The sequence below is a fragment of the Acomys russatus genome, chromosome 7 (genome assembly GCF_903995435.1).
Source record: "Acomys russatus chromosome 7, mAcoRus1.1, whole genome shotgun sequence".
In the NCBI taxonomy this organism is placed as follows: Eukaryota; Metazoa; Chordata; class Mammalia; order Rodentia; family Muridae; genus Acomys; species Acomys russatus.
Window position 1 is genome coordinate 44,865,967 of NC_067143.1, and position 25,347 is coordinate 44,891,313.

Here is a 25,347-nt window from a genome sequence, read left to right on the forward strand (position 1 = left end):
GCCATGAAAGCAATGTGATGTCAGCATAGTCTACCCCGAAGCTTTAGTGGCACCGGGCTCCTCTGTCTCAGGAATTATACAAAAATCTGTAAAGTATGCTTTAGAAAGAACAAAGAACCAACCTCTAGCCTTTGTCACATACGCCCCCTAGTGTCAAGAACTAAGAAGTACGCTAAGGCAGAAACTTAAATGCAGATAAAGCTATTTCACGGGCCTCCTTTTTAAAAACCACCTGAATCACTTACCATAGAGAAGACGACTGACTGTGCGAGCGTACCGTGATGCATTCTCTTTCACTTGTGTCACTCAGATGGCACTCACAGCGCCTGGAGCTCCCAGTCATCCCAAGCAATTGTGCCAAGCCTAGCCCTGAGTCCTCAGGCATCTGAGTCTTTGAGAGAGTTTGGGCATTATCAATGCTCATAACGCTGTTATATCATCACTAAACATGAACATGGAAGCCTACCAGAGAAACCGGCAAGTAGCTTTGCCTTCTGCTGGGGATTTATCACCAGCTGGATCCGCACTGCCCTCCCACTCACTAATTAGATAATTTAGCACAAATTACTGGAAAACTGGGGGAAAAAAGAAGTGATGGCTTCATTATGTATGTGGTCGGCAAACAAAAGCAGTGTTTATCTAAATTTGGTGTGCACAAAGGTACAAAATAATAAAAGGGGTACTCCATAACGAAAGACTCGCTGCCTCTGCTAATCTGATAGCCTTTGAGTTATGGACAAACTAGGTTACTTCTGAGTAGTCACATTCCTAATGTCCAGATCACCTCACACCCAGCGGCACAAGAAACTATCCGCTTGTCCGCATCGGTGAACAGCAGTGAGTAGCTCCTTCCTGGAAAGGAACTAGTGCACTTTTAACTTACTTGGTCTCAAGAAACTTTCAAAATGTCTTGTGAGTCCACTGTATGAAACCCAAATTCTTCACTCGTTCAATTTTCATCTTTATTTTCCCTAATCCTGCCCAAGATCCATGTAATCCTTTGCCCCACCTAAAGGTTTCTTACCAGATTTTGACCAGATTTTCAATATTCAGACACTTAATATATATTGATCAAAGGCTTGTTACGGGTTTGGCACTATGCCAAGTGCTAGTGAACACAGCAGCTGAGGTGGTTACCACCCTCGTGAGAGATACAGATAAGCTTATGACAGGGAAAGGCTGAGCTCTTTATTAAAGCCCCAAATGGGCACATGGTAGGTGTGTGGCACAAAGGATTTGTGAGGTGGCATTTCATCAGGGATCTGAAGAACACGAAGAAGTTGGTCTAACACATTAGAAACAGTTCTTCACACTGAAAAAGCATGATGTGCAAAAGCCAGGGACAAGGTGCAAGATTAGTAAAGAATGCTTGCTCGCTCCACCCCTCTCTCCTGGACCCTGTGTCCTACACTCTCTGTTTAATGGAAATCCTTAAAAACAGCCTTCAATCCTACCTCTTCCCTGTTTTCTAAGTTCTTTTATTAGTGCATATTCACTGTTCAGGTGGTGAGCTTATGGCATCGTTATTCAAGAGTGTGATTATTTATGCTTGTTTACTCCCCACTCTCCGCTCTTTTTGCTCTCCCCTTCTATTTCATCACACACACACACACACACACACACACACACCTAGATTGCATATGAGGAAAAACATGTGGCCTTTGTATTTGTGGGTCTGGCTTACTTTGCTTACTATGGTACTCTCCCATTTTCTAACAAATGTCATGAGTTTGATTTTATTGATGGCTGAATAGAACTTCATTGTTTATTCATGCACACCATACGGTCTCATTGTCCATTCGTTTGTTGATAGACTCTTAGGCTTCTTTCATAGCTTGGCTATTGCAAATACTGCCAATATCCCACTCTCAGCTGGACTAGAACATTAACTGTTTAAATACTCACATGATCCTAATGTCTTACTGTTTCCTATGGGAGCCTGTTCTCTACATTCTCCTGTTCTGCTTTCCCCATTTAAAGTTCTTGGGGAGCAAAAATCCTCGTAATCCCCACAGAGCCTAGCAGAAATTGCTGTACAGTAAGAACCTGAAATGTTGCCCGACTCGTTTTTTTTTTTCCATATTCTTCACAATATTGATCTTTAAACCCAGCTGACATTCAGATACTTCTGAGAATGAAATTGAAAAATATTTTAAAGTGCTTGGCCTGACTTAGAAATCCCTCACGAATTAGGAGACCGCCTCGGGTTGTTGCGCTGCAGCAGAGCGGGGCAGCGCCTCCAGCCTCTGTGCTAGAGCTAACCCTAACCCTGAGAACACAGCTATCCATGTGGTTACCACCTTCACGGAAGATACAGATAGACCCGCCAACAGGTCTCCAGTTGATCTACTTAAGTTTTGTTTTTAATGGGCTTTGGTGCTTAGCATAGTAGTTATTAGGTAGCCGATTCTCATAATGTTGACATCTAATCAAGCCACTGAAAACTCGTGTGTTATTTTTAAGATTTTACCATGTGGAGCAATGTAACTGAAGTCGGAAAGGGGCAAATCATGAACATTATCTACCCAGTAAGAGAATTTTCATTTCCCTAATAAAAAAGGACTAGAACAGTTGGTCCTCCAGTGCACCAGAGGGCCAAGCAGAAAGATGGGATACTGCAAATAAGCGCTGAGGGATGGACTTCCACACGTCTCCTGCCTGAACTGAGGATACAGCATGGTCTCTCCCCTAATTGCTCAGCCGCCAGGACTGCGGGTCCCAGGATGCTGTGCGGCCGCACAGGACTCGGTCTGGGAAGCTTGCTGCGGTACTGTAACTCACCGCTAGGAAATGGGCGCCAAAAGGTTCTCCAAGACCCCAGGTTCTTGCGGGGGCGACTGGATAAGGAGAGAAGTTGTGAGTCGTGTTAGTGAAGTGTAGTTCTATCTGTGAGGAGGCCCAGCCTCGTAGAACAGGACCTCTCAAGTACGTGTTTTAGTGACAGGCCGGAAACTACATTTCCCAGCATCCTTATGGAAAGAGAACTTCATTGTACGAAAGCCTTTGCGAGAATCAATACGCTTTCCGCTTCCTCTTACTGACCCGGAGCTCCGAGATTATGAGGGGCCGCTGGATTTGGCGGCTCCTGCGCCCTGACGGCTACGGGGTCCGGGGGACGTCAACTCCCCACGGGCGTCTGTCATCCGCCCTGCGGAGAGGTGAGACGAAGAATCCCTTAGGGAGACGTTTTGGGCGGATCCTCCATGCTCAGGCCTACGCGAGAGTGACACACCCCCTACCGGGCCCCGCCCACAAGCGCATAGCCACTCGAGAGGCTCCGGGGCTTGTGGGGTCGCTGGCTGAACCCACGGGGTCTTGGAAGAGGATGGCCTTCCTCTCCCGGGGGACCTGCGCTTCCGCTTGGCTTCTGAGTTTTGGGGGTGCGCGCTATAGTTTCATAAGAACACTTAGGTAGTTTGAGTATCCCGTTCAGAGTTACTTATTTAGCCACTTGGAGTTCAGGGTTTTGGTAGAGTGTGGCGCACACTTCTGCTCAAGTGCTTTATTCCCATGGTAATTCTCGAGCTCGTATGTAGTAGGCATTTTTAAGTGACTTGTAACCTATTCGTTTCCAAACACTGGGACCTTTGTTAGTCTGTATTTCCTGCAAAATATCTTACTTTATCCCTAGAACTATTTCTAAGGCTTTTAAAAAAATATATTTTTGCTTTTTGGTTTTTAAATTCTTTAAGGTCTTCCGCCGTAAAAGGCACCTCATCCCGACCTTCACATTCTGTTTTTCCTGGATCTATGATGATAAACTGAGCTGTCCAAACACATCTCTCCCTCCCTTCTCCACACTTGTGACTTTTGTTGTTGTTGTTGTTGTCGTCATTGTTTTGTTTTTAACCTGTTCTTTATTAAACCCACTGACCTGCAGTCAAGGCTACCCTTGTAAGGCTGCTGTTTAACTGCAGAATTAGTCACATGTCTTTGATTATATAATTAGGTCGTTAGTACGAATACACATTCTGATGGACTGTTCAAAAAGGGGGAGGAGATCGTCCACTGGTAAAAAGCACGTGCTGCACAAGCATACTTGCACGAATTTGAATGCCCAGCACCCTCATAAAAGGCCCTTGCTATGGCTGTCAGCCAATTCCAGGTCAGTGAAAGCTGCCCTCTCAAAGAATTAGGTGAGGCATGGACAGAGCAGGCTACCAAAGGCTTCTTCTGACCCCTCATGGGTATGTGCATCCTCACACACAAAGGGGTAGCAGTAGTTCAAATGTAAAGAAATATTTCAAATCTCAGTTTATCTGTGTGCTTTTAGAAATATACTTTGTTTATATATATAAATGTATAAATAAACATCATTTTAAAATACATGTCATTCTGAAAATATAACACCCTAAGAAAATGTTAATATTATAATACAATTGTTGAGTTATTCCACTTGACTCTGATTACTCTTGAGTAAATCTTAAGTCTCCCCTTAAAATTAGTGTATGGTTTGTGCCTTTGTTCAATGTAACAAGTATTTACTGGTTAATATAGACAACTAATATCAACAGCCAAGCAGATTTGAAAGTTGATCCTTATCCCTTGGAAAGACTTTAGTTATTTAGTCCAGTACTCTTTACAATGGAATGATGAGGTGCAAAGAAAGATGTGATTTGTCTAAATTTTCTCTTCAATGGTGCTGCAGTCTTTGTTGGTTACTGCTTTCCACTTAGCAGTACAGCAGAAACACTACAAATGTTTCCTTCAAGTACAGACTCCCAAGACTTCTGACCAGAAGTATGAATTAGTCCTCAGGGGTGGAGAACAGGCTTATTAGTTCATTTAGTTTGACATAGATCTCCTGAACCAACACACACAGTATATCAATAGACTATAATGTAAGAAGGGGAAGCAGAGTTTACTTTTGCAGTTGTTTGTTTGAGACATAGTTTCACTGTGTAGCCCTGGCTATCCTGGAATTCACTCTGTAGATCAGGCTGGTCTTGATCTCACAGAGACCCACCTGCCTCTGCCTCCTGAATGCTAGGACTAAAGGCTTGCACCACCACCGCCTGGCTGAGAATATATGCTTTAAAATTTATTATTTGAATTCCTATAGAGAAATAACAAGCTAGGCCCAGGCAAGATAAATCTGCTGGTAGAGGTATTGCTGTCAAGCCTGGTGACCTGGGTTCTGCCCTGGGACTCATGTAATAGAAGAAAAGAACTGAAAGTTGTCCTGACCTCCACTGTTCCCACTGTTACATACATACACACACACACACACACACACACACACACACACACACAAATAAATACAAAAACTAAACAAGTATGGCATTGAAGTGGTTCAGTTCTACAAACAGTAAGTAAAACTTGCAACTTAGATTTAATGAATTCTATTTTATATGCCTTTTTAAAAAGCAAATTTTGGCCTTTTCCAACAGTCATTTACTACAATTTAGGCCAGAGATCTAATCCTATATGTACAATATAGTAGTTTTGTAAATTGATGCGTCTTTTAAATTTGAACTTGTTTTTCTCACTGTAAACACACAAGATGAGTTTGAAAACATTAAAACGAAGAGAAAGCTGTGGGAATTTGTAAAATGTCAAATGTACTCTTGTTTTTTTGAGACAGGATTTCTCTTTGTAGCCCTGGCTGTCCTAAAACTTGCTTTGTAGACCAGGCTGGGATTAAAGGCATGCACCACCACCGCCTGGTGTTTAATGTACTCTTAAGGAGTGCTTATGAATGAAATTCTCATGCTACCATCAGGCCAGTGATCATAATTCAAAGGCTTTTCAGAGAAATAAAATGTATGCTTCCCCTCGAAGTCCTGTTGTCAGAGACTGTATCTACACCCACATCAGAAAAGTAAGCAAAGTGAAATATAAGAAATAAATGGGCTGGAGAGATGTCTCAGCAGTTAAGAACACTTGCTCCCCTTCCATAGGACCTGAGTTTGGTTTCCAGCACCCACCTCAGGCAGTGCTTCTAACTGCCTTTAACTCAGCTCCAGGGGACCCAGCATCCTTCTGTCGTCTCCACAGACATGCTCACAAATGACATACATTCACATACACACACACACACACACACACACACACACACACACACACAAATAAATACAAAAACTAAACAAGTATGGCATTGAAGTGGTTCAGTTCTACAAACAGTAAGTAAAACTTGCAACTTAGATTTAATGAATTCTATTTTATATGCCTTTTTAAAAAGCAAATTTTGGCCTTTTCCAACAGTCATTTACTACAATTTAGGCCAGAGATCTAATCCTATATGTACAATGTAGTAGTTTTGTAAATTGATGCGTCTTTTAAATTTGAACTTGTTTTTCTCACTGTAAACACACAAGATGAGTTTGAAAACATTAAAACGAAGAGAAAGCTGTGGGAATTTGTAAAATGTCAAATGTACTCTTGTTTTTTTGAGACAGGATTTCTCTTTGTAGCCCTGGCTGTCCTAAAACTTGCTTTGTAGACCAGGCTGGGATTAAAGGCATGCACCACCACCGCCTGGTGTTTAATGTACTCTTAAGGAGTGCTTATGAATGAAATTCTCATGCTACCATCAGGCCAGTGATCATAATTCAAAGGCTTTTCAGAGAAATAAAATGTATGCTTCCCCTCGAAGTCCTGTTGTCAGAAACTGTATCTACACCCACATCAGAAAAGTAAGCAAAGTGAAATATAAGAAATAAATGGGCTGGAGAGATGTCTCAGCAGTTAAGAACACTTGCTCCCCTTCCATAGGACCTGAGTTTGGTTTCCAGCACCCACCTCAGGCAGTGCTTCTAACTGCCTTTAACTCAGCTCCAGGGGACCCAGCATCCTTCTGTCGTCTCCACAGACATGCTCACAAATGACATACATTCACATACACACACACACACACACACACACACACACACACACACACACACAAATAAATACAAAAACTAAACAAGTATGGCATTGAAGTGGTTCAGTTCTACAAACAGTAAGTAAAACTTGCAACTTAGATTTAATGAATTCTATTTTATATGCCTTTTTAAAAAGCAAATTTTGGCCTTTTCCAACAGTCATTTACTACAATTTAGGCCAGAGATCTAATCCTATATGTACAATGTAGTAGTTTTGTAAATTGATGAGTCTTTTAAATTTGAACTTGTTTTTCTCACTGTAAACACACAAGATGAGTTTGAAAACATTAAAACGAAGAGAAAGCTGTGGGAATTTGTAAAATGTCAAATGTACTCTTGTTTTTTTGAGACAGGATTTCTCTTTGTAGCCCTGGCTGTCCTAAAACTTGCTTTGTAGACCAGGCTGGGATTAAAGGCATGCACCACCACCGCCTGGTGTTTAATGTACTCTTAAGGAGTGCTTATGAATGAAATTCTCATGCTACCATCAGGCCAGTGATCATAATTCAAAGGCTTTTCAGAGAAATAAAATGTATGCTTCCCCTCGAAGTCCTGTTGTCAGAGACTGTATCTACACCCACATCAGAAAAGTAAGCAAAGTGAAATATAAGAAATAAATGGGCTGGAGAGATGTCTCAGCAGTTAAGAACACTTGCTCCCCTTCCATAGGACCTGAGTTTGGTTTCCAGCACCCACCTCAGGCAGTGCTTCTAACTGCCTTTAACTCAGCTCCAGGGGACCCAGCATCCTTCTGTCGTCTCCACAGACATGCTCACAAATGACATACATTCACATACACACACACACACATACATTTAAGTAAAAATTTTTTTTAAATCTTAAAGAAATATCCCATATATCTTTCATTATTCTCAGCTCCATCATAAATAGAATCCAAGGTAGCAATGACAGTATGGTGTACCTTGGTGAATTTTGCCCATTCTGTTTATCTATCTGGCTTGCTTACTTCTCTAAGGTTTTGTCTAATTCTAGTGTCATTTCCAGATAACTTTTATTCCCACAGCAGACCAGGTGTCTCTCTCTCCTGTGGATATATTTTGAAACTACACCCTAAGAACCGGCTGAAATGGGATCACCTGAACCCAGCAAGTAAGGCAAATGTGAACAAGTCTCAGGCCCCAAAACACAGTTCATCATTGTACATCCAGTGCCAAGCAAACACCAGCCCTTTCATTCAACATGTGTCTTTTTAGAGCACCTAAAACTGTTGGGCACTGAGAACTCAGTAGAGACCAAGAACAGATGTGGCCCTTATCCTCACAGCTTACTTCAGTGATTAGCAAATTTTCTATAAAAAGGCAAATGGTAAATATTTTAGGCTATGTAGACCATATGGTTGACTACAATTTCCCTGTCATTGTAACATAAATTCACCCTTAGATAATTTCCACAAATTTTTTTTTTTTTAATATAGAAACAACCTTGAAAACTGGGTGTTGGTAGCCTGATAGCAGCAGTTGACGGATGCCTAATCTAATGAGGAACTTAAAATCTATAGTTGCATAAATAAGGAAATTGTGAGTGATGTTGCAAAAAATATCACATAGTACTTTTAAAAATCCATTAGAAGAGATCAGATCTCAGGAATTGTTGCATCCTTCCCACCAGAAGAGACATTTGTGGAGAGCACTCAAGAATGAACAGGAACAGGCAAACAAGAGAGCTTTCTGAACACAGGCTGGGCACAGGCCCCAAGATGGCATATTTGTGGAATAAAAGGCTAAGAGGCAGAGAGCATAGCGGGACATGAGACTAGCTGTAGCCTGCAGTGATTTGATGGCAGTGTCAAGGTCTCTATCCCAAGGAGTTGATTTTGTGTGAGGCATTATTTGTTGACTGAAGTCAGGAACTGTAACGGTTTGACTGCTCATGAGTCCTAAGAGCTTAGATATATCATGCTTGCCTCTGAACACCACTTTTTCCCATCAGTGAGAATTTTAAGAATATAGTAATAAGCATGAAAATATTAAAATACGTAAGTATTCCTGATTCTTTTCTAAACTAGCATGATCTTCTGAGGAAGCAGTAACTAAGGGTACCAAATCATTACTTCCAATGCAACTGGGTAATTCAGATACTGATATCTACACTTCTGATTTTTATTTTTCTCTCCTACTTTGGGTTTAACACACAAAACCACTTTTAAAAGATTTATTTATTTATTTATATGTATACAATGTTCTACCTGCATGTAACGCTTGTAGGCCAGAAGGCACCAGATCTCATTATAGATGGTTGTGAGCCACCATGTGGTTGCTGGGAATTGAACTCAGGACCTTTTGGAAGAGCAGGCAGTGCTCCTAACCTTTGAGCTACCTCTGCAGCCCCTTAAAATCGCATTTTTTTGTGTTTGTTTTTTTAAACTTTTCTAGATGACACTAACCAAAGAGAAGGCTACTATGCTAGTATATTTCAAAGCTTGGTTCTACCTTTACAGCTGTTTCTTCACTGTATTTTTCCCTGTGCCTAGGACATGACCTAGTGCTTAATACTTAATATTTGTTGACTTAGATACTTAAAAATCGCATATGCCTTATAAATTACTAGCATAATGTAATACCTGAAACTGAACCTGTCTTTTCAGTACCTAGATGTATAAGTAGCTTGGGATAAAATAATAAAGACAAATAACACAAGTGATGGAAAAATTGGGAGCTTTGTAGTCAAAAGAACCTAAATCTGAATTCTATTACCTATCACTGGGTTTGTGACCTAAGCAAATTCCTTTGCCTTTTCTAAGCATGGTATGGTTTGGGCTAGTCTGGACTGGTTTTGGTATGTAGCCCAGGCTAACAGTGAATTCATGAATCTCCTGCCTCCGTCTCCTGAGTGCTAGAATCACCATATCCAGCATGAGGTACCATCCAGCTCTAATAAGCATGGAATTTAAAAATAAGACTACTACTACCTTGCTTTGCCAGCAAATAAGTTATTGGTATAACATTTTATACTTGACTATTACACTAACTGACAGTTATTATCTTAATGTCTAACAATAGTAAAGAAGTTTTATATATGCAGAATTCATCCTCAGAGGAAATAATTTGTAATAAAATTCATCAGTAACAGAGAAAAGGACGATACTGTGTCTAAGTCTGGGGGATTTAATGGAACAGGACCAGAAGACTCAGTAAATTACTGGTAGCTGCTAGGGTTACTGTACTGACCAGAGAATGCTCCAGAACTTAAAGTCAAATTCATTGACTGTGACTCACCTGTGTGTCAAAGTGCTGTTATATGACAAAAGTTTTCCTGGGGAGGCACAACACATACATCCACTCACCCCAGCTGGGGAGCCCATGGCAGACTGAAGTGCAGACACTACCAAAGTTCAACTTGGTGAACCATGAATTTTATTGGGATTATGTACAGGAGCAGAAATGAGTTAAAAGACAGTTGCATGACCAAAGCCCTCTCCAGCATCGACAACAGCTCATAAAGCTAAAAAGAACCTAACTGCACAGCCTGCAGACTGCTGGCTGCTCAGGTTGGAGTGTCCTTTCCAGTGCCTCAGTTGGTCTGAACTGCTTGCAGGTGGTTCGGCTGGTTTCTGCCTCTTTGGGGCAGCTGTTCTGGTCTGAGTTGTCTTTCAGCTCAGCTTATCTGAATCTTCTTAGTAATGTGGCATCTCCCAGAATCTTCTTCGCAGAGTCCTTCCATCTGAGAGGGACTCTCATCTTGTATTGCTCATCTGGCAGGGAGTGGTATACCTTTCTGCTTAAGGAGCTTCCCTATAGGATGAAATGCCCCCATCTTCAAGGGAACTGTTAAACAAGTGTCCTTGTGGGTCCTGAAGATGCAGTAATGAAAAATACAGCCAAGGTAGCTTAAGGCTTATAGTGTGGTTCAGAAAAGAAACAGCTGACATGCTAACTGTAGCTGAAAACCAGGAAACAAATGATATGGGTACATATAGGAACAGAAGATAAGAATGTACACATAGAAAGGTTTGGTAGCTCTGTAAGAAACTTCTCAGCACTGAGGAAAATGGGGCAGACTCTGCTTCCCAGGAGTTAGGATAGAAGCATTAACAGCCAAAGCAATTAATACAACATGTTAGGATTTAGACCAGCTCTTAAATCATTTCTAACTGCCAAAAGAAGAAAATGAAACATCTGTTAATGTTCGCCATGTGCTGAGTAGTAGTATAGACTTTTCAAATGAAAAGGATTCAGAAGAGTCAGTTAATTTGGATTACAGGACTCCTAATTAGGAAGCTAGAATTGTATTTAAATAGATGAGGAGAGCTCTTTAGAAGCCAAAATGTGATACCACTGTAAATTATTACAAGATAACACTCTCTTCTCTTTTCAGGTTTCTTGACCACCACAACTAAGTCGGGTTATGATAGTAGGCCAGTGGACATAACTCCTTTCGAACAAAGAAAATTAACTTTTGATACCCATGCATTGGTGCAAGACTTGGAAACTCACGGTGAGAAATATTAATACTTAAAAGAAGAAAATTAGCAGCACTCATGTTATAAATTTCTAAGTCAACAATTATTGAAACAGAAGTGCTTGCTATACACTAGAATGTCTTATTATCACTTAAAATCATAGTTAGGAAGGATATACTAAATTCTGGGAAAGTATAAATGTTGAAGAACATTAAAGAACAAAATATTTCCAGATATGGCAAATATATTACAAGAGAACACTTAATTTGCAGTGCAGAATGGTATTCAGAAATCGTGAATCTGCCTCCTGAGGTTCTAGGAAACCTAAAATGTTTAGGAGTTCTTAGGAAGCAATAAAAAAAAGTTTAGTAATTTTATGGAAAAGTAGGCAAAGGCCATGCAAAAAAGTAGTACACAGAAGAATAACTAAAAATGTGAAGGTGCTTAAGTTTATAACCAAGCACAAATGAAAAAAAGTACCATTTTATTGTCATTTATATACTAACTGCAAAAAAAGACTAGAAATATTCAAATCTGTTGTAGATGGAATTGTATTAGAAATTACAGAGTACTTCTAGAGTAAGATAGCATCATCCTATTTCTCATTGTAACAGTTGAAGTGCTGAACATTTGTTAGCTGTCTCTTTTCATGAAGTACATGTTTTAAAATGCAGATTTACTTGTATACAGGATTTGACAAAACACAAGCACAGACAATTGTATCAGTACTAAGTATGTTATCAAATGTCAGCCTGGATACTATCTATAAGGAGATGGTGACTCAAGCTCAACAGGTAATACGTTCATTTTTTTTTTTAATCACACCTGATAGTTTCATTAGATAATATTTTCCAAGAAAGAAGGAAAGGAAGAATTTGAAAGGCCTCTCACAGAGTCTATGTCTGGAAGAATTGAGTGTCTCTAACAAAAGTACAAGATGCCTAGAGTGGATTATACATTACCTGACTGGAGTGTTTAAATCTGACTGGATATAAAATTCTTCAAAAAAAGTTTAAACATTATTTATCGGGGGTGAGGGTGCGTGTCATGGCACAGCTGTAGAGGTCAGAGGACAGCTGCAGGAGTCAGTTGTCTCCTTCCACGTGGGTCCCAGGGATTGAGGCAGGTTGTGAAGGTAGACACATTAGTCTACTCACTGACCCATTTTGCTGATCTGTGCATGGGTTTAGTCATTTTTAAGACTTACATATTTCAACGATAATGAACAAAACTCAATGACATTGAACTGTTGAAGAATCTGGGTTTTTTTTTTTTTTTACTTATTTTTTTATTTTAATTTTTTTAAAGATTTATTTATTATGTATACAGTATGCATCAGATCACATTATAGATGGTTGTGAGCCAGCATGTGGTTGCTGGGAATTGAACTCAGGACCTCTGGAAGAGCAGTCAGTGCTCTTAACCGCTGAGCCATCTCTCCAGGCCCTATTTTAATTTTTTTTAATTTTAGTCTTTTTTCTTCAGATGGTTACTTCAAAACACAGATATAAAACTAGGATTTTTTTTTACATAAAATTAGAATCTACTTTATGAAATTTAGTTATTTTAAGGGTTACAGAAAATCAAGTCTTAAAGACTTACTATAGTCCTTAATTAATGAGAAATTAAAACACTGATCTTTTCCATTTAACTTGCTTTTCAATTTTGCATTATTTTAGCTTATCTTATTTCAGGGCCATTATAGGTTAGTAAATTAACTAAAAAAACAAACAAACAAAAAGCAAGCATTTAATTAATTCTCCCAATGTTCTGATCTATCCTATTGTGACCTATCCAAAGGAGCTGTTGACATTTTCAATAAAATCACTATTAGATTTTAAGCCTACTTTTATACAAGCATAAATTTAAATTATGACTTGAGGAATGTTCCTGCTGCTAGAACCATTTAATCCTACATATTAAAAGTAGCACTAAGTGTAGAAATTTTACTACTAAACTTTTGGTATTTTACCTAGTGTGGTGGCACAAGCCTGTAATCCCAGCACTCAGGGAAGTAGAGGCAGGTGGATCTCTGGTCCTGTAGACCAGCCTGGTCTACAAAGCAAGTTCAGGACAGCTAAGCTTACACAGAGAAACCCTGTCTTGAAAAACAAACAAATAAAAAAAAAACTGAAATACTATTTGTTGAAGAACACATAGGAGCTGAGTAAGCATTTTTTGTTGAGATCTTCTTTATTAAAAGACCTAGATATTTTTCTTCTCTAGAAGATAGTTTTCCTCCTTGAATTTCCTCATCTTTATTTTGCTATTTCAGATACATGAGTTTCATATGTATTTTTAATTATCCAGTAATTATACCTACCTGTTAGCATGTTGACATATTCTTTTAAAATTCTGTAAAATAATTTAAAAATGAAAGGATGCCACTGTCCCATATGTCACTCAATTTTTTTTTTTTTTAATACTTTACTTCCTAGGAAATAACAGTCCAACAGCTAATGGCTCATTTGGATTCCATCAGAAAAGACATGGTCATCCTAGAGAAAAGTGAATTTGCAAATCTGAGAGCAGAGAATGAGGTGATAGAATTTTTAACTTACTACTAGTAATACAAAAATAATTGATCTCACAAGTATGTTACTTAGTAAATAACTTAGTAAACCAAATAATATTATGTATTACAAGTTTGGCTTTTTTTTTTTGGTTTTTCGAGACAGGGTTTCTCTATGTAGCCTTGGCTGTCCTGGACTCGCTTTGTAGACCAGGCTGGCCTTGAACTCACAGCGATCCGCCTGCCTCTGCCTCCTGAGTGCTGGGATTAAAGGCATGCGCCACTACGCCCAGCTTTGTATTAGAAGGTTTTAGATAAAAATTCACTGTTTAGAGCTAGGCATGGTGACGCACACCTTTAATCTCAGCACTTAGGAGGCAGAGGCAAGTGAATCTCTGTGTGGTGGAGGCCAGCCTGGCTTATATAGCACATTCCAGGCCTACTAAGGTTATAAAGTGAGATCCTGTCTGAAAAAACAAAAACAAAATTCACCATTTAAAAGGTTAAGTTAGATTATCTAATCTTTATCTGTAAACCAATTTCTTGAATACGGGGTACATATTGTAAGCTTTTTATGTAGATATCGTAGAAAAGGGGGAAAATTGGAGCTCCAATATTACATAACTTTTCTAGTATAGCCTATCATATATTGTTTTTAAAGCATAAAGTACTGTGATGTTTTCCATTTTATTTAATACTATGTTGTCCTTGTTATTGAGGAAAAAAGTATTTAAGATATTATTTTAAAATTCTGCTTATCTGTGTGTGGCTATGTATATAGAGGTGCAAGTGTCACAAGAGGGCATCAGATCTCATGGAGTTGAAATAACAGGTAGTTGTGAGTAACCTGCCTTGGGTGCTAGAAACCAAACTCAGACCCTCTAGAAGAGCAGTAAGCACCCTTCACCACTGAACCATCTCTGTAGACCCCCAAAACATGTTTCCGTAGCTAAATCAGAAACAGTTTAAAGTTTAAGATTTATTTGAGGATAGGGGCTTGGACGGGAGGCTGGAGAGAGAGGAGACATGTCTTCTGGTACCTGTAGAGGTCAGAAGAGGGTGTCAAATGTCCTGAAATTGGACTTACAGGCCACTGATCCAACTTAGGTCCTCTGGAATAGCAGCAAGCAGCCTTAACCAATGAGCCATGTCTCTGGCCCTAGATTAATTATTTTTTTAAAATTAAAAAAGCAAATCATTTAAAAAGTAGACTCTAACACCAAAACTAAGTGTTTTGTACCTAAATTTATTTAATGAATACAGTGATCTGTTCTTTACTTTTAAAAAAAAATCATAATTCTATAATTTAAAAATCCATAGATACCAAATTTTGCTAATATGTTTTCAAACTTTTAAAATAATCATAGGGACTTTTGGATTGATGTTAACTGTCACCTCTTTTACACCTAGAAAATGAAAATTGAACTAGATCAAGTTAAACAGCAGCTGGCTGTAAGTGAAATTTATTTCACTAATTTCAGAACAAATTCCCATTACAAGATCATTTTTTAAACTACTAATTTTCTTTAAAGCATGAAACCAGTCGAATCAGAGCAGATAATAAATTGGACATCAACCTGGAAAGGAGCAGGGTAACAGACATGGTAAGACTATTCTTTAAAATTTAATTACATGTTATTCTTTGTATATATGCCTAGTAATGTGCTTTGTAAAGACTATTTTTAATTATGTATAGATATACGTATGTTGTGTGTCCACACCTAAGAGACCAGAGGTGTCAGACTCCCTGGAGCTAGTGTTATACACAGTTGTGAGCTGCCTGATACAAGTGCAGGAAATCAAACTGAGGTCCTCAGGAAAAGCAGTAAGCCCTCTTAACTGTTGAGCCGTTTCTCCAACCCCTCCAATAATAATGCTTTTTAATGAATTTTGCTATTTATTCCTTTTAAAAATTATATATAGCCTTTTTCGTTGTTGTTGTTGTTGTTACAAAACATGTAGAAATGAGAGACAACTTTACAGAGTCAGCTCTGTCCTTCATCTGTGTGGGCTCCAGAGATTGAACTCAGCTTACAGGCTTGTGTGGCAGGCATCTCTGCCCACTGAGTCATCTTGCTGCCCTTTCTTTTAACCTGACTGCATATCCTTTAGTTTACAGATCAAGAAAAGCAACTTATGGAAGCAACCAATGAATTTGCCAAAAAGGTAAGGTTCATATGTACAAGTTTCTCTTTCATGTATCATGTGCTTTTTTTTTTTTTTTTTTTTTTTTTTTTTTTTGGTTTATTTATTTATTTTGAGTTTTTTGTTTTGTTTTTTGTTTTTTGGGTTTTTTTTTAGTTTTTTGAGACAGGGTTTCTCTGTGTAGCCTTGGCTGTCCTGGATTAACTCTGTAGACCAGGCTGGCCTCGAACTCACAGCGATCCGCCTGCCTCTTCCTCCCAAGTGCTGGGATTAAAGGCGTGTGCCACCACTGCCCGGCTCTCATGTGCTTTTACATGTCTCAGTTTGTGAGTTTAGATTTTAAATACCTCGCCCTATAGATCTGATTTCTTCACAGCTGTTATAGTTGCCAGCACTTTGGGGAAAGCTGTTCCTAGGAAATGGTGGTGCATGAGTGCCACCCTGGAGGAGGGACTCAAGCTCTCCGGGGCTAGAGAGATGGCTCTCCACAAAGGGCTAGTGTTTCCTTCCCAGCACTCACATCAGGCAGCTCACAGCCACCTGTCCATCCAGTTCCCAGGGATCACATGCCTGATGCCTCCAGCACACATGTGTGCACACACACACCTTAAAATAAGCAAATCTTAAAGGGAAGAAAAGAATGAAGGATTGAGCACGGTAGCACATGCTTTTAATTCCTGCACAGGAAGCAGAGGTGGAACTCTGTGAGTTTGAGGCTAGCCTGTTCTTTACATAGTTCAGGCCAGCCAGAGTTATGTAGTGAGACTCTGTTGAAAAAAAAAATAACAGCCTCCTCCCAAAAGAATTAACTTTTCCATGACATACTTTTTTTTCCCCAATTTTTTCCCCAATTTTTTTCGAGACAAGGTTTCTCTGTGTAGCCTTGGCTGTCCTGGACTCGATTTGTAGACCATGCTGGCCTTGAACTCAGTTATCTGCCTGCCTCCCGAGTGCTGGGATTAAAGGTGTGCGCCACCACGCCTGGCTATACTTTTTAAAAATTAAGCTATTTTTTACATACACAGTAGCTACTTTTATGAAAAAAAAAAATTCATTATTGTTTAAGTAAAACGTATAGATTTAATAAGCAAATCTTTAAATTTTAAAAATAATAGTAAATATTTATATACCAGATACCATTATACATGTACTTGTATCTGTTAATGAATTTAGTCTTCAGGTCAGCCTCTGCACTTAGTATTAATTCTACTTTAGCAATTTTGGAAACAATACACAAAAAGGTTAAAATCACACAGCCAGTAGGTGGTAAAGTTGAAATAAGAACATAGATTCTAGGGGCTAGAGATGGCCCAGCAGTTAAAAGCACTGGCTGCACTTCCAGAGGTCCCAGGTTCAATTCCCAGCACTTACATAACAGCTCACAACTGTCTGTAGCACCAGTTCTAAGGGATCCAATACCCTCACACAGACATCCATGTAGTCAAAACACCAATGCACATGAAATAAAAATCAGTTTAAAAAAAAACACACACACCCAGACAGATTCGAACCCAAAAGATTCTAATCTAAGTGTAGTATGTGATTCCCACACTCAGGACTGCCATGAGTTTGAAGCCAGGCTGGGTTACTATGTGGTATTCTTCCTCAGACTCTATCTCGGTACTTAGAAGTCCTGCTTACATTCTCAATAATCCTGTAATATAATCATTAAATAAGCAAAGCCTAGCTTTCTAATTTAGCCTCATCCTTTTCTTAAAGAGTTCTCTTGCTTAGAATTTAGTAGAAGGGAAGCTCACCTGTGCTCTTTCAAGAATCTGTTTTCTTACAATTCTTGGCCAGAGAAAGTAAACAAGGATATGAGCAAATTCTCTCAGCTAATTTCTGAGCTCTGTTCCCTATACATGCAGAGCTACCCACCACGTATATGCCAGCTCATTTTATATTGATCTCTGTTCATATTAAAAAACTTGGGTTGTTTTTTGTTGTTGTTGTTGTTTTTGGCAGAAAATATTTAAAATTTGTCCTTGTTATGTTTAAAGTGTTAATAATATTTCAAGGACTTTATATACAAAGTGATAGTTCTTAGACTAAATGTTTGCTTCTTAGTTTATCACATACAGTTAGGTCTCAAATATCTCAGGAGATTTCAGTAGGATGTGCCCAATACTGAATGATCTCCAGATGTGAACCTGGAGGAGTGTTTGCTCACTGGGCAGTGTTCATTGACTATTAAGACTTCTTCAATGCACACAATTGAAGGTTTTAATATACAACATTTTGTCCATGATGCATAGGGGAAATTTTTAATTCTCTGCTTATTCTGATTTGTTACAGGATACACAAACCAAAAGTATTATTTCAGAGACTCGTAATAAAATTGACACTGAAATTGCTTCCTTAAAAACACTCATGGAGTCAAGCAAACTTGAAACAATTCGCTATCTTGCCGGTATGTCTGTCAGAGAAAGGAACTGCTGATGGTGACGTTTTGCATATGTTAGTTCCTACCTCCCCGGGTATCCATGCCAAGACAGAGGGAAAAAATGGAGCTGAAACACTTCTTTATTGCTTGGTACCGTGTTTTTCTTGGGAAAAGGTTCCAGTTTCAAGATTGAAGTTTATCAGGCATCTGTGTAATTCACTGGTAGAAAAAGGTGTCTGGCTTTCAAGAAAATAAATAAACCCAAGAACAAAATGGTAAAATTAATTGAGGGAAATTCCACATGAAAATTTCATTTTATTGTAAAGTTTGAGTGATGATATAAAGATCACTAAAGTAGATGTAGGCTATAAAACCACAGCAAGCAGGGAGGAGTGGAGGGTAAGGAAACCTCTCACCTCAAACTGACTGTACACGATACTGTCCCAAAATTAGATTGTCTCATACTGAGCTCCACAACTTCTATCTGACCTGAGATTTAATGGCCCCATGTGACTGGAAGAATGCACTTGTGTTTGATTGCTTTTCATAAAACCAGTATGTTTTAATTTAAATTATCTATGTAATTCAAGAAGAATGAAAATCCCCTCACCTCTTTATTTACTACCAGTAGTTTATATCTTATCTTCTGTATACAGTGTGTACGCTTGTTAAAAAGAGTTTCCCAAGACTCAACAAAGAAAGAGAATTTCAGACCAATTTCTCTTATGAACATCGATGCAAAAATACTACATAAAATACTTGCAAAACGAATACAAGAACACATCAAAGATATCATTCATCATGACCAAGTAGGCTTCATTCCAGGCATGCAGGGATGGTTTAATATATGGATTCCATCAATGTAATCAACCATATAAACAAACTGAAAATAAAAAACTACATGATCATCTCTTTGGATGCAGAGAAAATCCAACACCCATTCATGTTTAAAGTTTTAGAGAGATCAGGGATACAAAGCACTTTTCCTCAACATAATAAAGGCTACTATATACAGCAAGCCAATAGCCAAAATCAAAGTAAATGGTGAGATACTCAAGGAAATTCCTCTAAAATCTGGAACAAGGCAAGGCTGCCCACTCTCTCCATATCTCTTCAATATAGTACTCGAAGTTCTAGCCAGAGCAATAAGACAACAAAAGGAGATCAAGGGTATCCAAATGGGAAAGGAGGAAGTCAAATAACCCTATTTGCAGATGATATGATAGTGTACATAAGTGACCCTCAAAATTCCACCAGAGAACTCCTACAGCTGATAAACACCTTCAGCAAATTGGCTGGATACAAAATTAACTCAAAAAAGTCTACAGCCTTCCTATACACAAATGACAAGCTTGCAGAGGAAGAAATTAGGAAAACCACACCCTTCACATTAGCCACAAGCAATATAAAATATCTAGGAGTTACTCTAACTAAGCAAGTAAAGGACTTGTTTGAAAAAAATTTCAAAACTCTGAAGAAAGAGATTGAAGATGACCTAAGAAGATGGAATGATCTTCCTTGCTCATGGATTGGGAGAATTAACATAGTAAAAATGGCCATCCTACCAAAAGCAATCTACAGATTCAATGCAATCCCTATCAAAATACCTACACAATTTTTTAAAGACATTGAAAGTTCAATTCTGAACTTCATATGGAAAAACAAAAAACCCAGAATAGCTAAAACAATCTTGTACAATAAAAGGTGCTCCGGAAGAATCTCCATACCTGATCTCAAACTGTACTATAAAGCAATAGTAATTAAAACAGCATGGTACCGGCACAGCAACAGGCTGGTTGATCAGTGGAATCAAATCGAAGACCCAGATATGAATCCACACACATATGGTCACTTGATTTTCGACAAAGAAGCCAAATCCATTCAATGGAAAAAGGATAGCATCTTCAACAAATGGTGCTGGTCTAACTGGAGGTCTATGTGTAAAAAAATGCAACTGGACCCATATTTGTCACCTTGCACAAAACTCAAATCCAAGTGGATTAAAGACCTCAACATAAAACCAGAGACACTAAGTCACTTAGAAGAAAAAGTGGGGAAGAGCCTCGAACATATTGGCACAGGAGACAACTTCCTGAACAGAACACCAACGGCCCTGGCCTTAATGTCAACCATTAATAAAGGGGACCTCATGAGGCTGAGAAGCTTCTGTAAGGCAGGAGACACTGTCAAGAGAGCAAAGCGACAGCCTACAGACTGGGAAAAGATCTTCACCAACCCTACATCTGACAAAGGTTTAATATCCAATATATATAAAGAACTCAAGAAATTAAACACCACCAAACCAAATAACCCAATTGAGAAATGGGGCTTGGAACTAAACAGAGAATTCTCAACAGAGGAATATCACATGGCTGAGAAACACTTAAAGAAATGCTCAACCTCCTTAGTCATCAGGGAAATGCAAATCAAAACAACTCTGAGATTCCATCTTACACCCATCAGAATGGCTAAGATCAAAACTTCAAGTGACACCACATGCTGGCGAGGATGTGGGGAGAGAGGAACACTCCTTCATTGCTGGTGGGAATGCAAACTAGTACAGCCACTTTGGAAATCTATCTGGTGCTATCTTAGAAAAATGGGAATAGGGCTTCCTCAAGACCCAGCTATTCCACTCCTTGGAATATACCCAGAAGATGCTCCAGCACACAACAAGAAAATTTGCTCAACCATGTTCATAGCAGCCTTATTCCTAATAGCCAGAACATGGAAACAGCCTAAGTGTCCCACAGTAGAAGAATGGATAAAGAAACTGTGGTACATATACACTATGGAATACTTACTACTCAGCTATTAAAAACAAGGAATTCCCGAAATTTGTGGATAAATGGATTGAGCTAGAAATGATCATAATGAGTGAGTTAACCCAGAAGCAGAAAGAGTCAAATGGTATATACTCACTTATATCTGCATACTAGCCCAAGGGGCATGTCCCACGAAAGCCTACACTTACCAGGAAACTGGGACAGAGGGGAGGACATCCTATTGGGACTCTAAATGAGAGAAGCATGGGAGAATAGCAAAGTAGAAGGATCCAGAGAGTCCTAGAAACCTACAAGTAGAACATTATGATAGGCAGATTTGGGCCCAGGGGTCCCGCTCAAACTAAGGCACCAGCCAAGGACAATACAGGAGGTAAACTTTAAGCCCCTACCCAGATCTAGCCAACGGTCAGAACATTCTCCACAGTTGAGTGGAGAGTGGGATATGACTTTCTCACGTACACTGGTGCCTCACATTTGACCATGTCCCCTGGAGGGGGAGACCTGGTGGCACTCAGAGGAAGGACAGCAGGTTGCCAAGAAGAGACTTGATACCTTATGAGCATATACAGGGGGAGGTAATCCCCCTCAGGAACAGTCTTAGGGAAGGAGAATAATGGGAAAATGGGGGGAGGGAAGAATGGGAGGATACAAGGGATGGGATAACCATTGAGATGTAACAAGAATAAATTAATAAAAAAATTTTTTTAAAAAGAATTTCCCATTATAATTAGCTCCCATGTTATAAAATGTGACTAAATGTCTTAAATTATTTGAACATTAATACATTCATAAACATCTTTTTATTACAAAAGATGGTATTTTGTTGTATCAAAATGTTAAAGTTTCCCCAACAATGTTGCTTTCAATTCTTCATCCTTAAGAGCAGTGCTACTCTGAACATATATGTGTGTGCTTCACTAAATACAAACAAAACACACCCATGTTGCTGCACACATTTAAAATTTGGGGTCACATTGGACATGATAGTGCACACCTTTAGTCCTCGCACTTGGGAGCCACAAACAGGCGGATCTCTGAGTTAGTGGCCAGCCTGATCTACAGAGTGAGTTCCAGGATAGCTCTATTTTAAATGTGTGTATTAGCAAATTACTATAAGAATAAGATTCCTGATTATAGTGGTTTTCTGGCCAACCCCTATTTGTGATGTGGCAAGTTAGAAGGTGATATGTTTTTATCTCTAACATTAGGTTCCTGCTTAAATTCAGATTAAAAAAAAAAAAAAAAAATCTAGAGTAAGGCTTTGAAAACCCCTACTGTAACAAAGTCTGTAGGACCAAAGGCCTTGAGCGTCACTGTAATGCTAATGGAAATTCCCAAACAGCCATTTGGAATGTTCATTATCTTCCAAAATCAGTCCCAAAGCAGCAAAGGAGTGGTTTGAGAGTCTACTTGGTACTTCCCAATATTCTCCCAAGTATTTACCTAAAGAATACCATAGTTAAAAACAAAATCCTGTCAGGGGGTAGTGGCACATCCCTTTAATCCCAGCATTCTGGAGGTAGAGGCAGGCAGATCCTGAATTTGAGGCCAGCCTGATCTAGAGTTCTAGCCTTCCTTCAGTGATGGAGTGTGACCTGAGAGTTGTTCAACCCTTTCCTCCCCAAGCTGCTTTGGTCATGGTGTTTATCACAGCAATAAAAGCCCTAAGCCACAATGTTAGTAACTCTGAACTGCTGGCTTACATTTTCTGACATGACACCTATATTTTTAAAATTATTTTCATTTTTACTAACATACAGGAAGCTATTAATATAAATTTTGCCTTTTATCCTTGGTTTAATTTCCTAGGAAATAAAGAACATGGGATATGAATTTGATTTTCTTTATTTCTGTTCATTTAATTATCTGGGTGAAATTAATTAACCATAACTTCTGACATAGTTTCTTTCTTTTCGCAGCCTCCGTGTTCACTTGCTTGGCAATAGCATTGGGATTTTATAGGTTCTGGAAGGAGAACTGACACGCCTGCTGTTGTTGCTGATCCCTCCATAAAATATACTTACTACAAATTCTTCAAAGTACTTATGGACTAATAGCAGTGTCTTGGTATTTAATTTTTATGTTGTATGTCTTTACTATGTTGAAAACCTGTCACTCAAAGCCTGGTTTGAGATAGAAGGGCATTTCGTCCTTATTCTTTTGGTAACTATAGCAACAAAAATAGTTTTGTATTTGGGCTTTGTAAATGAAGTAGGATTTGTTATCAGATTACATACTTGAAAACAATTTCATCATCTATGTACTTACTAGATTTTTACTTTCTAGGTTATTATTGTAGTTAAATTTTAAATAAAATAAAACACTACAACAAAGTTGGTTGCCTTGGAAAAAGCTTTTTAAGAATAAAACTTCAGTTCAATTCAAAATAATCCTGTTATTTTTAAGAATACAGACTGTATAGAGGAGATAAGAGACATCCTTGTGTGTATTTGAAACAGGGTCTCATGTAGTCCTGGCTGGCCTCAAAGGGGATATAGCCAAGAATGACTTTGACTTTCCAAAATGCTAGACATAAAATAAACATGCATAACCATGCCCAATTTTATGCAGTGCTGGATATTTAACCTAGACTTTCATGCACACTAGGCAAGCACTTTTCAACTGATCTGCATCCCCATCCCATCCATGCCATTTGTAGCACTTGCTTTAGACTTCTGACTAGCCTGATCTGATCTCAGCAATCAGATTCTTGGGACCAACAAGTGCTGCTGGTACCAGCTAGGCTGAAATAGCCATCGTACAGGAAGAAAGAGAAATAGAGTGGAAACAGGGAACTAAACCAGAACCACAGCTGCTTGTTGATCAACAAAGGAGAATGTCTCTAAATTCAAGGAATTATGGGGAAAGGAGAAAACAATAAGCCATGTGCTTTGGTCCTGCTGAGTCTGCCTCTTAGCTATATTCCCATAAAGCTTGCAGCACAGAACAAAAATGGAATTCTGAACCATATTATTTAAGGGGGTTTCTTAGCAAAGGTGTAGCATATGCTTTTTTGTAAGAGATTTTCACTCATGTAAAGCTTTTGAGTGAGATGTTTGGTAGTTGTAAAGCTGTTCTGTTTGAAAACTTACTATCTTATTTTTCCTTCCAAGTCTAGATGCTTTCTAAAAGTTAGAAGTCATTTGAACAAATAAAATGTTTTGTCAAGGTGGGTGAGTGTCTGTGTGCACACACATGTATGCATGCATGAGTGTATTGAGATGGTCACTGTGAAGCCTGGATGCCCACAATTTCATACTTCCTTCCCAGTTTCCTAAGTGCTGGGCTTAGAGGCTGTGTGCTGTAATACCTGGCAAAGAACAAAATTCTTTTTTTTCCTTTTTTTATTATTAATTTATTCATATTACATCTCAGTTGTTAGCCCATCCTTGTATCCTCCCATTCCTCCCTCCCTCCCATTTCCGCCCCCATTCCCCTCCCCTATGTCTGTGATTGAGGGGGCCCTCCTCCCCTTGTATATGCTCATAGGGTATCGAGTCTCTTCTTGGTGACCTATTATCCTTCCTCTGAGTGCCACCAGGCATCCCCATCCAAGGGACATGGTCAAATATGGGGCACCAGAGTTTGTGTGAAAGTCAGGTCTCCTTCTCCACTTAACGGTGGAGAATGTCCTGTCCATCGGCTAGTCTGGGTAGGGGTTCGAAGTTTACTGCCTATATTTTCCTTGGCTGGTGCCATAGTTTGAGGAGGACCCCAGGGCCCAGACCCGCCTGTAGTTTTCCAGGACCCCCTGGATCCTTCTATTTCCTCATTCTCCCAGGCTTCTCACACCGAAAGTCTCAATAGGATGTCCTCCCCTCTGACTCACTTTCTTGGTAAGTAAAGTTTTTCATGAGGACGTACCCCTTGGACTAGTGTCTCAATATAAGTGAGTATATACCTTTTAACTCTTTTTGCTTCTGGGTGAACTCACTCATTATGATAATTTCTAGTTCAATCCATTTGTCCACAAATTTCGGAAATTCCTTGTTTTTAATAGCTGAGTAGTATTCCATAGTGTAAATGTACCACAGTTTCTTTATCCACAAAATTCTTAAAATCACATGCAGATTAGTAGTAGTACATAGCACTTTCTAGACAGTAAAATAAATACTTTATTATGGAGCCATAGTATCATTGTAATAATTTTGATTATCTAGAATTGGATTTCCTTTCACTATTAGATTGTAACATCTTATATTTCACAGCTTTTATGAATAATTACAAAAGTATTACTC

At 39.0% G+C, this 25,347-nt stretch overlaps 2 protein-coding genes across 5 annotated transcripts in view; one reads left to right on the plus strand and one right to left on the minus strand.

Annotated features, from left to right (window-relative positions):
- The first annotated feature begins 2,705 nt into the window (after nt 1-2,705).
- On the plus strand, nt 2,706-23,892 carry Ccdc90b (coiled-coil domain containing 90B). 3 transcript variants are annotated; one of them, XM_051148948.1, is made up of 9 exons: nt 2,706-2,865; nt 11,199-11,318; nt 11,974-12,077; nt 13,722-13,823; nt 15,206-15,247; nt 15,328-15,399; nt 15,908-15,961; nt 18,236-18,350; nt 23,029-23,892. In XM_051148948.1, exons 1-9 carry the CDS (start codon nt 2,724-2,726, stop codon nt 23,088-23,090), a joined length of 813 nt encoding a protein of 270 aa, XP_051004905.1. In that variant the 5' UTR covers nt 2,706-2,723; the 3' UTR covers nt 23,091-23,892. The 3 variants fall into 3 exon arrangements, with proteins under 3 accessions (XP_051004905.1, XP_051004907.1, XP_051004906.1); XM_051148950.1 differs by having other exon boundaries at nt 15,915-15,961; nt 23,029-23,062; XM_051148949.1 differs by lacking the exon at nt 2,706-2,865 and adding an exon at nt 2,920-3,158.
- The window catches only part of Ankrd42 (ankyrin repeat domain 42), a 51,308-nt gene continuing 40,157 nt past the window's right edge, over nt 14,197-25,347 (minus strand). Inside the window, exon 13 of one of the 2 annotated variants that reach the window (XM_051148947.1) lies at nt 14,197-14,954. The gene's annotated coding sequence lies outside the window, so the exon portion shown is untranslated. Of the gene's footprint in view, nt 14,955-18,348; nt 18,560-25,347 lie in introns of those variants that run through there. The other variant, XM_051148946.1, reaches the window with a different exon arrangement.